Source organism: Lissotriton vulgaris, chromosome 4_1, assembly GCF_964263255.1.
Source record: "Lissotriton vulgaris chromosome 4_1, aLisVul1.2, whole genome shotgun sequence".
Lineage (NCBI taxonomy): Eukaryota > Metazoa > Chordata > Amphibia > Caudata > Salamandridae > Lissotriton > Lissotriton vulgaris.
The window spans coordinates 224,472,958-224,485,650 of NC_141691.1; the positions used below are offsets into that span (position 1 = coordinate 224,472,958).

At 45.8% G+C, this 12,693-nt stretch overlaps 1 protein-coding gene across 2 annotated transcripts in view; it reads left to right on the forward strand.

Annotated features, from left to right (window-relative positions):
* The window catches only part of UPF3B (UPF3B regulator of nonsense mediated mRNA decay), a 183,662-nt gene that overhangs the window by 98,179 nt on the left and 72,790 nt on the right, over positions 1–12,693 (forward strand). For both annotated transcript variants that reach the window (XM_086918550.1, XM_086918547.1), the window contains exons 6-7: positions 10,570–10,613; positions 11,161–11,349. In XM_086918550.1, coding sequence (XP_086774676.1) covers positions 10,570–10,613; positions 11,161–11,349 — 233 coding nt within the window. The remainder of the gene's footprint in view (positions 1–10,569; positions 10,614–11,160; positions 11,350–12,693) is intronic.

Here is a 12,693-nt window from a genome sequence, read left to right on the forward strand (position 1 = left end):
CAAAAACAACTGGGAGCATTTACAAAATGCAGAGTAGAATTGGTGATTCAAGGTTGAAGTACTCTTGAGGAAAGGGGTATATTTATGTATATTTATATGTATGTGTTTGTATGTATATGTGTGTGTGTGTGTGTGTGTATGTATGTATATATATATATATATATATATATATGTATGTATATATATATTCACAGAAAAAACCATAGGTTATAGACCATATATAGTTAGGAATTTGCATTTACAAAACCTTATTTTACTCACACAAAACCATTGAAATTCCATATATAGTTAGTTGCACTAACTATATATCGCGCACCCGCAATCCACTGCTGATGATGTCACATATTACATCATTCATGACATGGTTAGTGACATCACTGATGACATCTCAAATTACATCACTGATGACATCTCAAATGACATCACTGATGACATCACTGATGACAACATCCAGTGACTGTATGTTTCTGTAATGTTAAAATATGTCTTACATATTGAAGAATGAGTGGATGTATAAGTGTCTGGAAGAAGGATTTAGTAGGTGCATGACTGACTGTATGAGAGAATGATTAAATGTGTCTTACTGAGTGCATGGGTTAGTGACTAAACTGTCTTAATTTGTGCATCATTATATCTGTTGTTCTACAAACTGCTGCATGTGTTGATCAGTAGCTATATGAGTAACTGTATGGGTTATTGATTGGTTGTCCAAGTATTTGTATGGGACACTGAGTGTGTGTGTATGGGTGGCTGGGAGGTGTGTGACTCTGTACATAGATGTGTGAGTAGTTGATTCACTATATGTATGGGTTCAAAACTGCATGTGGAAACAGCTGTATGGGCGGTTGACTGTGCATGAGTGTATTGGTGAGTGAATGGATATCTCAGTGCTACATGTCAAAGTAAGTACATATGTAAAACACAGTACATGTGAGAGTTGACATATATAAATAACTGCATAAGAGCCAGTGAATGTGTGAGTGGCTGTATGGATCATTGTGAACATGTATCAGGGATTGTATAAGAGTAAATATGTGTTAGTATATGTTTGAATAAGTAAGGTGTGTATAACTGTATAGTTGAGAAAATGGAGGTGTGATTGATTTTTTGCATAACTGACTAGGTGTGTGAGTAACTCCATGGATGAGTGACAGTCTGTGACTGTCTGTTTACACTGATTGTATCTAAGGTTATATTAGAGTCTGAAGAGGTTCATGGTATTATCACATGAATGATATCATCAGTGATGTGATCAGTAATGTCAAATGAGATGTTATCAGTGATTTTATCAGTGATGTCATTTGAGATGTCATCAGTGATGTCATCAGTGATGTCATTTGAGATGTCATCAGTGATGTCATCAGTGATGTCATTTGAGATGTCATCAGTGATGTCATCAGTGATGTCACTAACCAGGTCATGAATGATGTAATATGTGACATCATCAGCAGTGGATTGCGGGTGCGCGATATATAGTTAGTGCAACTAACTATATATGGAATTTCAATGGTTTTGTGTGAGTAAAATAAGGTTTTGTAAATGCAAATTCCTAACTATATATGGTCTATAACCTATGGTTTTTTCTGTGAATTTCAATGGTTTTTTAATAGCAAATATCAAAAGCTGTCAAATGTCAAGTACGTGATAGGTAAAAACTTTTTCGTGTTTATGCACGCTGATGTGCTTTGAACGCTGCCCCCCCCTCCCCTCTTTTCTCTTAGTAGTACTCTCTCTTTGCAGATAGTGAAGGGTAGTTAACGCAGGCCTTTACCCCCGTTGTAATCCGTCGTGCCTGCTTGTCTCTCCATTTGATTGATTGTTATCCAAGCATTTACTGTTTTAGAATTGGTTCTCTTTGGTTCATTCTCTATTTACAAACAAGCACAAAGTCGCAATACTCTGTTTAGTCTTTGCAGATAGTGAAAAATCGTGTAAAAAAATAAAAGTAATCGAGCAAAATCAGTAGGCCACTAATTGGATCTCTTTTTGACCTCGCTAAAATAGAAACATTAGGAACAACCCTTCATGAGAAATACGAAAATAGTGAGATGAACGGAGCTCCACACCATGAGGGCTGCAAGACAGCTCGGCTCCGTCACCCACCCCGCCCAAAATAACGACAAACCCTATGCAAATATTAAAAATATATACAACACACCAGCAAAGTAACAGGGTAAAACATTTTATTAAATAACTATTTACATAACTATTTTATACTTTTTGTTGCCCGATCCGGCTAGCTCAATCGATCGAGCATGAAACTCATGCACTCTGATAGCAAGCGTTGTTGCTGATGCTATGCAGACCAAAACTGGTTTTCAGTTTGTTCATTCTTCTAGTTTTTTTCATCCAAGGTTGGTTGAGTTTGTAGAACGATGGCTTCAGATTTAAAAACATACGGTGTGGTGGCGCGGACTGGGAGGGGGCGCTTGGCTCCTGCCCCCTCCCCAAGTAAGATTTTCATACGTGAAAGTACGTTCATGATTTTGGACTCTGAGTTGCTTCGATGTCACTGCCATTCTCAAATGGCATAAGTTCTGGATGTTGGGTGCCATAGTTCAGAGTTCTGAGCAGCGCTTGTAACACTGTCTGAAGCTTATTTGCACGTACTGCAGCTTCACTATTCTCAGAGTAAGTGGGGGCCGTTTGTGGACCTGACTGCATTTGAAAACAATGTGATATGGTACCTCCCTAAACCGCTTGACGGAGGCCCCCGAGGGGCGGTGTGATGGCACGGACTCGGAGAAGACGCTTGGCTCCGACCCCCTCCCCAAGTCTTATAGCACTGGTGTAGCCTGAGATCGCCCCCGACATAGGTGGCCGGCTCCCGGGGTTCGGCGGAACTTTTTGCCTTTTGATGACTCTTCTATTCTGGACCTTGTCCCACAATCTGTTTGACCTGAAGACACGCTGTAGTGGGGCGCCCCTTTACCGTTTTAGTTGCCATTCCGCCCGCTTTTGCTACACTGTGCCTCTTCCGCCATTCAGCTGTTTACCGCCCGCTCTTGCGACTATAGCGTCTCGCTCACCATGTAGTTGAGTTGCTCCCGCTCTTGCGATGCAACGATAGGCGGCTGCCACAGGACTCTCAAAATGGCGGCCGGCTCTTCAGATTTGGGCGTGGTCCACTAAAATGGCCCTGGAACACCTTGGAACTCGGACGCTTGCCTGATAGGGCTTGGGTCCCATTCTCGAAAGCGTCCCCTCAGCCGTGAAGATTCTACAAAAGTCTTGGGGGCCCCCGACTCCCGCAGGCTTCTGGTGGGGAGCGGCTGTCATGATTGCTCGTGGAATGGCCACGACGGAGCTACGAGATGGTGGTGCTCTCATGCTGACGCCAGCTTCAGTCTGAAACATCCACAAACACTATAGACTACCACTTCGATCAGTTCCGGTAGCGCCCCAAAATGACCCGGTAGAGAAGAACTTGCCCTCCCCTCTTTGACTGATGGTTCTTGTTGCCTGTCCCCTCTGTTGTCATTTAACAGAACTTTTTGGACTGCTGAAAGGGGTTGTGTTCCGAACGCTGGTTGGTGGAGACATTTTGACTATATTCTTGACCTACGTAGTCGCGTAATGCGTTATATGACACGCCGCGTTAGTGCACCCGGAAGTGCTCCGATGCGCGAAGCGGAGCTTCCCGGAAGCGATCCGGGGCGCGGCGCGCAGCGCGTAACGTAAGCATAACAGGTCATGTGACTTGTTAATAAAACTTTTCATTGGTTCATTTTACTTTTGATATTTTAATGATGAAAAGCTTGGTCATATGACCTAAAAATTATGCTTTTTATTGGTTTCGAACATTATTTTTTTTTAAAGATATATGTTATAATGTTCCAGGCTAATGTACTTTCCCGGAAAATTTACAACTGTCCTGCAAGTAAAATATATTCCTTTTTCGAGAAAAAGGGCGTTTCTTCGTCCCATGACGGAGCCGTTGAGTAAAAGAGGCTCGGCCTGCTGTCTTAGTCGCCGATACACCTTATTATCAGATTCTTATCGATCACTTTATGTTGCAGGAGTGGAAAACACAACTGCCCTTGACCATTTATCTTTACTGCGTTCCTACGTATTATACCTTTTATCCGTCATGTGATTGGACTGCTTTATTTCACTTGCCTTTTACTGATTCGAAAACAGTGACTAAAAGTAAAAACTTTACCAATGTAAATACTACTACCATTTTTTGTTTTAAAAACATTTATTGTGAAAATGTCAGTATACAAATACGGGCCTATAACCACGTGGGCCGGCCACGGAGCAAACTGAACTCGTATATGATGAGGAGACATTTACATTGTAGAGGAACGTAACGAGCGGGCCATTAGGTTGCAAGAACTAAGGTGTCTAACAGTTGCGGAATCGGTGGACATACATTTTGTAATAAAATACGATAGGGCCACTTACAAAAAAATTATCTAGATATACATTTGCGGGCAAGTACCATGGGTGACGTTAATTCGAACTTTCAATAATACAGTAATCAATAACACATCAGAACTTAATATCAATAGGGATGTCGAAATATTCAATCAATTCTCGTCCCCGCCCGCCATGAGCATCAAAACTACATTCATATCTCGTGATATCAAGGTTGTTCAACCAGTACACAACAAGGAGTTACGAGTCGCATTTATACCGGCGCCATTTTGGGCGAGGCCGGGCAGGTCCAAGATATAGTCAAAATGTCTCCACCAACCATCGGCCAGACCAGAACCCCTTTCGTCCCTTTATGCTACAAGATGGTGTCTTCCATTCAGAAAATATTGTTGGCAGCATTTTGAAAGGAAAGATAAACAGCCGTTCACCTAGTGAGTCTCACATTGTTACATTTAGGAAGAATGTTGAAGAGTAGTATGTTGAAAATCTGAAGCCATTGTTCTACAAACTCTCAATCAGCCTTGGATGGAAAAAAAAATCCTGAAGAATGTACAAACTGAAAACCAATTTTTGTCTGTATAGCATTAACAGCAACGCTTGAGTCAGCTTTGTGTGAAGCCGCCATTTTGATTCAATCAATAACGTCCCACTGCACACATTCAGGGACCTGGTCGTGTCTTCAGGTCAAACGGATTGTGGGACAAGATGCAGAAAGGAAAAGGAAAAATGTTCCGCCGGACCTCTGGAGCCGGCCGCCTATGTCATGGACGATCTTTGGCCACACCAGGACAATAGTGAAGCTGCAGCAGGTGCAAATAAGCTTCAGACAGTGTTACAAACACTGCTCAGAACTCTCAACTATGGCACTCAACATCCAGGACTTGCCATCCGGATCTTGGCGCCTTGTGCTGGTTCCGACCTATTCACACATCGGTCCACTACTGACATCACCTCATAAGCCAACGGGGCACCCCACGCCGACTTTCGGCGCAGCATTGTAGGATGGCCACACCAGTGCGGCAACTTGCTGGACACAACCTCGGTGCCATCCGGATCTCGGCGCGTTCGAGTCACTGTACTGCAAGAGTGACCGGAACTCAGCTGGACACGCCGTCTTTCGGCGCAGCATTGTAGGATGGCCACACCAGTGCGGCAACTTGCTGGACACAACCTCGATGCCATCCGGATCTCGGCGCGTTCGAGTCACTGTACCGCAAGAGTGACCACAACTCAGCTGGACACGCCGTCTTTCGGCGCAGCATTGTAGGATGACCACACCAGTGCAGCAACTTGCTGGACACCACCTCGGTGCCATCCGGATCTCGGCGCGCTGTGCTGCCTTCGGCCTACTGTAACCGCAAGTGCGGACGCAACTCAGTTGGACGGCGAGTGAACCGCTAAGGGGCGCCCCACTGCAGCCGAGGAGCCTCCATCTTGGGGGAGACGCACAGCCCCCACTGACTGACGCGACCTCACAGGCCAACGGGGCGCCCCACGCCGACTTTCGGCGCAGCATTGTAGGATAGCCACACCAGTGCAGCAATTTGCTGGACACCAACTCGGTGCCATCCGGATCTCGGCGCGTTGTGCTGCCTTCGGCCTATTCGCACATCGGTCCGCTACTGACGCCGCCTCACGTGCCAACGGATTTTCTACGCTTTTTGTAGCCCTATGCCGCATAACAGGTCATGTGACTTGTTTATAAAACTTTTCATTGGTTCATTTTACTTTTGGTTTCCTAAAGATGGAAGGCTTGGTCATATGACCTAAAAATAACACTTTTCATTGGTTTAGAACATTTTTTTTTCCCAAACGATGAAAGCCCCACCTTGTTTCTGGATGTTTCAGACTGAAGCTGGCGTCAGCATGAGAGCACCACCATCTCGTGGCTCCGTCGTGGTCATTCCGCGAGCAATCATGGCAGCCTCTCCCCACCGGAAGCCTGCGGGAGTCGGGGGCCCCCAAGACTTTTCTAGAATCTTCACGGCTGAGGGGACGCTTTCGAGAATGGAGCCCAAGCCCTAGCAGGCAAGCGTCCGAGTTCCAAGGTGTCCCAGGGCCATTTTAGTGGACCAGGCCCAAATCCGAAGAGCCGTCCGCCATTTTAAGAGTCCTGTGGCAGCCGCCTATCGCTGCACTGCAAGAGTGGGCGCAACTCAACTACATGGTGAGCGAGACGCTGTAGCCGCAAGAGCGGGCGCAACTCAGCTGGATGGCTGCCACCTGGGGAGGCCCGTTCACGCCGCCTCCCCCACGCCCCCCCCGGGGCGCCCCACGCCGTTTTTCGGAGCAGCATTGTAGGATACCAAAACCAGTGCGGCAGTTTACTGGACATCACCTGGGCGCCATTCACACATCTCAGCGCGTTCTGCTGCCTTGGAACTATTCGCACAACAGACCGCTACTGACGAGGCCTCCCCGCGCACCCCCCGGGGCGCCCCACGCTGTTTTTCTGAGCTGCATTGTAGGATACCAAAAACCAGTGCGGCACCCAGGTGACATCACCTGGGTGCCGTCCAGAACTCAGCACGTTGTGCTGCCTTGGGACTATTCGCACAAAAGACCGCTACTAACCATTGTTGCTTCTTTTTTCCAAAAAATGTTTAAATGTATTTACAGTTTTTGTTGCGTTCTATATATTTATAAGTTAATAAACTTTTATAATCCTACTATGTTGGAGTGCTATATATTTTTACAAAATCGGGTGAATGGGGCCTTGAATCGGGTTATTGTCATGTGTGGGCTTTGGAAGTGTGCTGCTACAGGATCGGACATTTCAAACTCAAATGCACGTTCTTTTTCTTACCTTTCCGAAGCATGGAGCGCAATAGCAGGCAGAGAAAGGGTGATGCAAGTGTTGAACACTGCCTGGCCTGGCAAGTTGCTGGCAGTGTCCCCCCCCCCCCCGCCCGCTCCTGAAAGAGGGCACACACACACCGCCGCCCCGAGTACTTCACAGATCTTTAAAAGACCATGCGCTTGTTAATGAGGCTTAAATGGTTTATCACCCCTTCTAGAGCCCCTGCATCGGCTCTCTGACGTTTCCTGGAAGAATTAGCACGTAACACAATACCAAGCCCTGTCAGCTGAAACCCCCGAGGAATCGGGTTTTTGCTTGCAGGAATCGGGAGGCGGGAGACTAGCACTGAAATCGGTAGTCTCACGCCTGAATCGGGAGGGTTGGCATGTCTGGATTCTCTACAGCTGGGGCCATAAACTACATCCGCAGGGCTAGGTGATAGCCTGGGACCGGCCTGGACAATCGGACACAGAGGAAGAGGAGTGTCAGAGGGTGCGGTAGTGAATAGGGTGAAAGGGAGGTGTCTGGCGGGCACAGGGTGTGATTCTCAGGGAAGAGCAGCGCAGATAGGGGGAAGTTTATGGCCCATGCATGAGAGAGAGAGCGGGGGTGACCAGTGCGTGGGGGAGATGCTTGCGAGGGTGGGGAGCCGTGCTGAGAATCGACGGCGTGCAGAGAGTGGGTCTGGTCAAGGCATCTAAAATGGCTGCCGTGCACGACAAAATTGTGGCATTGGAAAAAAGGCAAGATGGCGCAGACAATATTTATCAATAAGGATTCATTTATAACAAAATATTTTATCGCAGTGACAAATTGGCGGTCAACACTTCCTGATTTCCATCGAATCGAACGTTAACAGACGTCACGCAGCAAAAAAAAAAAAACGCTCACGCACTGCCGCTGGAAGACATGTATCAACATATATGAGCCTCCTCAGCCACCCTCAGAAAACATAAGGGATCAGGATACGTCTCCCGCACCCCCTTATACCTTGTAATTTAATTAAAACGAAACACAAAATGGCGAATTCCCGTTTCGCTACCAGTTTGCGGCCCAGTTCGCGGCCCGGGAAGCGCTTCTACCGTGAAAAATCAATTTTTTTTTATTTTCCCCACGGGACCCTTTAATAACCCCAACATCATTCCTAGGGGGTCAAGAGGGGTCTACCTTGCCCCCTTTCATTAAATTCCCCCTTCGTTTTTCACCTCTTCTTCTCTCTCGATCTTACCGAGAGATAAGATGGCGGCCGCTCCGGACTGTTTAGAATGTTGACAGACACCAGAGAGCCAATCAGCTTCGCATCGCAAAGTTCCGTTTCGCGAAAAGTACGCGAACCGGAGCGCAGCCCGGAGCGCTGTTACAGATATATATCTTATTTTGAACGTTAATTTCTCAAAATCCACTGAAGCACATATATTGAGACCTAGCAAAGGCACATCGGGCTAACAGTCACTACAATTTTGCCAAGTTTCGTGCAAATCCATTCAGCCGTTCGAGCTAAAAGTGAGGCCAACCGCCCTATGGAAATTAACATGGGAAAAACGCGTTTTGGGACCCCCCTTTTTTCTCGGCCCCCCCTTGACGAAACCCCCCCAAATTTTCAAGGGCTGCTCAGAAACAAAATGTGCCATTTTCCTGAAAATGTCAGCCGATTCCGTCCACAAACGCCAAAGTTATTAGACATAGAATTTTCAAAAATCCCATAGGGAAAAAATCCTAACTATATATACCTACTGGCGACAGCCAGTAGGTAATATGTAATATATATATATATATATATTTCCAAAAAAGTGGTATCAACAGCACTACAACACCCAGCATGCTGTGAAAGTACCCTGTGGGAGCGGCATGCAGAAAAGGGACTAAAAGGTTGTAATGTGCATCGGCATACTAACTGCTTTGCCCTATGAGGAAGAGGCTGCTGCCTCGAAACGCGTCAGGGCGTCATTGAACATTCTCTGTAGAAAGCTGCTTGTTTGCAAATAAAAGTCGATGGATTAACCTTTGCGGAGTGGCGTCCTCTAAGCACAGGACACTTTTTTGGAAATGTTAACACGCGGCAGTCCGGCCGTGGGAGGATGCACCGCCCGGCTAACGAAGTAGCGGGTCTTCATGCCTGAATTATGCTGGTATGGCTGCACAAAGGTTGCGTTAATCAACAGACAACTTTCTTGACGGAGCCCCATCGGAGGGGATTAAAAAAGACTGAAAAAGCAAACAAAAAGGTTAGTGCCTGGTATCAACAGCACTACAACACCCAGCATGCTGTGAAAGTACCCTGTGGGAGCGGCATGCAGAAAAGGGACTAAAAGGTTGTAATGTGCATCGGCATACTAACTGCTTTGCCCTATGAGGAAGAGGCTGCTGCCTCGAAACGCGTCAGGGCGTCATTGAACATTCTCTGTAGAAAGCTGCTTGTTTGCAAATAAAAGTCGATGGATTAACCTTTGCGGAGTGGCGTCCTCTAAGCACAGGACACTTTTTTGGAAATGTTAACACGCGGCAGTCCGGCCGTGGGAGGATGCACCGCCCGGCTAACGAAGTAGCGGGTCTTCATGCCTGAATTATGCTGGTATGGCTGCACAAAGGTTGCGTTAATCAACAGACAACTTTCTTGACGGAGCCCCATCGGAGGGGATTAAAAAAGACTGAAAAAGCAAACAAAAAGGTTAGTGCCTGGTATCAACAGCACTACAACACCCAGCATGCTGTGAAAGTACCCTGTGGGAGCGGCATGCAGAAAAGGGACTAAAAGGTTGTAATGTGCATCGGCATACTAACTGCTTTGCCCTATGAGGAAGAGGCTGCTGCCTCGAAACGCGTCAGGGCGTCATTGAACATTCTCTGTAGAAAGCTGCTTGTTTGCAAATAAAAGTCGATGGATTAACCTTTGCGGAGTGGCGTCCTCTAAGCACAGGACACTTTTTTGGAAATATATATATATATATATATATATATATATATATATATATATATATATATATATATATATATATTCGTGCTTAAGTGATTGATTACTGTTGCAGCGTCACAGGGCGCCAAACAAAAAAAAAATGCAGTTGCATCATCCAAGGCTTACAGTGAGCATGTCTACACTGGTCATTCTAGATGAAAAACATGACGACAAACCTCCATGGTCAGCCTCTTTGAAAAGAAGGTTTAAGCACTCTGGAGGGGTAATTATTCTCTAGCATGATTCAAATTATACTTTTTCGCTTTTTAGATTGGCAGGAACCTAGACCCCACCTCTCCATTTGGTCTTACTGTCATCTTTCTTAGAAATAATGGAAGAATGTGCACTTTAAAATCATTTTGTAGAATACAAAGCCTTGTGTAGCATTTCAAACAGAAGACATAGTTCTAAGTTTTCATTTCTATTATTCTTGCAGCCCAGAAAACCACACCTCTGTTGAGCTTCTTGAAAAACAGACAGGTAAGATTACGCATTTTTATTATTTCTTTGCTTACAAAGCAGATTACTTTGTCCTTTAAAAATATTTCCAAAATGTAATATACTCCGGAAGTAGAACACAATGCATTTCTTTTGTAGTGTTGCCACGCCTACTGATAAACTGCTTGTTTATGTGCTTGTGTGAGTGCTGACGCATGCCATCTGCTGCCCTTTCCTTAACATAATCTTGCTGCCATATCGTTAAATCGCTTCCAGGTTCTTGTTTCTCTTTAGAGCCAAAAAAGATGAGCACTTTGAAGATGTTATAAAGAAGCCCTTACACCTGAGAACTTAATTTAGTGAAACAATGTTTCCACCCAAATATGATAACATGTTTGTTGAAATCTTTGCAACTTCACATTTGTTTACATAAATTAAGAAATGGTTCTGATAAGACAATGGCAGCATGTAACATGGTTATAAGTAGTCTCCAGTTAACCTTATGCTTTTAGCAGTGTCAGTACTGAGTTTTTATTTCCCTATTTTGTAATGAAATTTAGTAGAAAGTTGTTTGTGGTTTTTGTTTTAGCGGATAAGAGAGGAAAAAAGAGAAGAGAGGCGAAGAAGGGAGTTGGAAAGAAAAAGGATACGAGAAGAAGAAAGACGAAAATGGAAGGAGGATGAGAGAAGGAAGAGGAAAGACTGTGAAAAACTGAAAAAAACTGACAGGATTCCAGAAAAAGAGAAGGATCGGTCAAAAGATGAACCAAAGATTAAGGTTATTTCCAGTTAACATGCATGCCTTGTTTTTGTATTATTGTTAGCATCAATATGCTTTTAAAGACCTTTGTGAAACCATGCTAATTGTTTTTTGTACACCTAATACTGTAAAAAAAATTATGTTCGAGGCATATGAGCTGCAGATTGTACACTTGGCATTAGATCGCCACCTGGTGTTGGGCTCGTAATGATTGCAGGTTGTTGTTGTCTTGGAAGAAGTCTTTGTAGTCACAAGATAAGTTACTCCTCCCTTGGACAATACTGCGCATGGGCATCGGCTCCATCCTTAGATTGTTGTTTTCCGCCACTGTGTTCGGATGAAAGTTTCTCCGCTCCGGCTAGAAAAACCTTTTTCAAGCACCTCGAAGCGCAAAACTTCCTCAAACTACTAAAAACTACCTTCGACATAGACTACAAGAGTTTTCAACACCATCAGTACGATTCCGGTCATCCACGCGTGCCGTTGGGCCTCTCCACGCCGTGCGCGGCCTACATCTCATGGAAAGAACTCCGTTCAAAAGATGCCCGGAATGTAGAGCAAAGTTTACACATAGCGATCACCACGAGGTCTGCAATCTCTGTCTATCGCCAGAACACGACGAATCAACCTGCACCGTCAGTGCATCATTCCGATCAAAGAAAACCATCCGGGATCGGGGAGCCCGTCGATACGAAATGAGGAGATCAGCCCCGGAACCGATGAAGAGGTTTCGCTAGTTCCCGAAGAAGATTCACCTGATCTCCACATCATATCAGAGGCAGACGACTCAGATGACTCCATTCCATCGGGTCATCGCGTGAGTACTACTGCCCCTGCACCACATATAGTTCCCAAACCGAAGGCAAAGGTCAGCACTCCGCCCGCTGGGCCCAGTCGAGACCGAACACCAGCTTCGAAAGCCCCGCCTTCGAGCACGGCTCCGAAGAAAACAACTAAGCCTTCTAGTGCCTCGGCGCCAAGCAAACCGCACGTGCCGATTCCACCTCTTCCATCGGCACCAAAACCCAAAGCTAGCTCGGCACCGAAACCAAAGGATGGCTCGGCACCGACAAAGAAAGACCTCTCGGCACCGAAGCCTAAACCGGCACTGAAAGAAGTGCCGGCTCCGAAGCCGTCCACTCCTAAACATAAGTGTGAAGCCATCGTCCAACACCTCGAAGCCGAAGACACCGGCTCCCACACCGAAAACACCTTCTTCAGTGCCGAAGCCCACAAGGCCTGATTCCGATGTGCCCGAGCCCTCGGACCTGCCTGCCAAGCCGAAAACACCACCTTCGGCACCAAAAACTACGCCAAAGGATGTTTTAGCACCTCCCAAGGCTAAACTCACAAAACAACCTC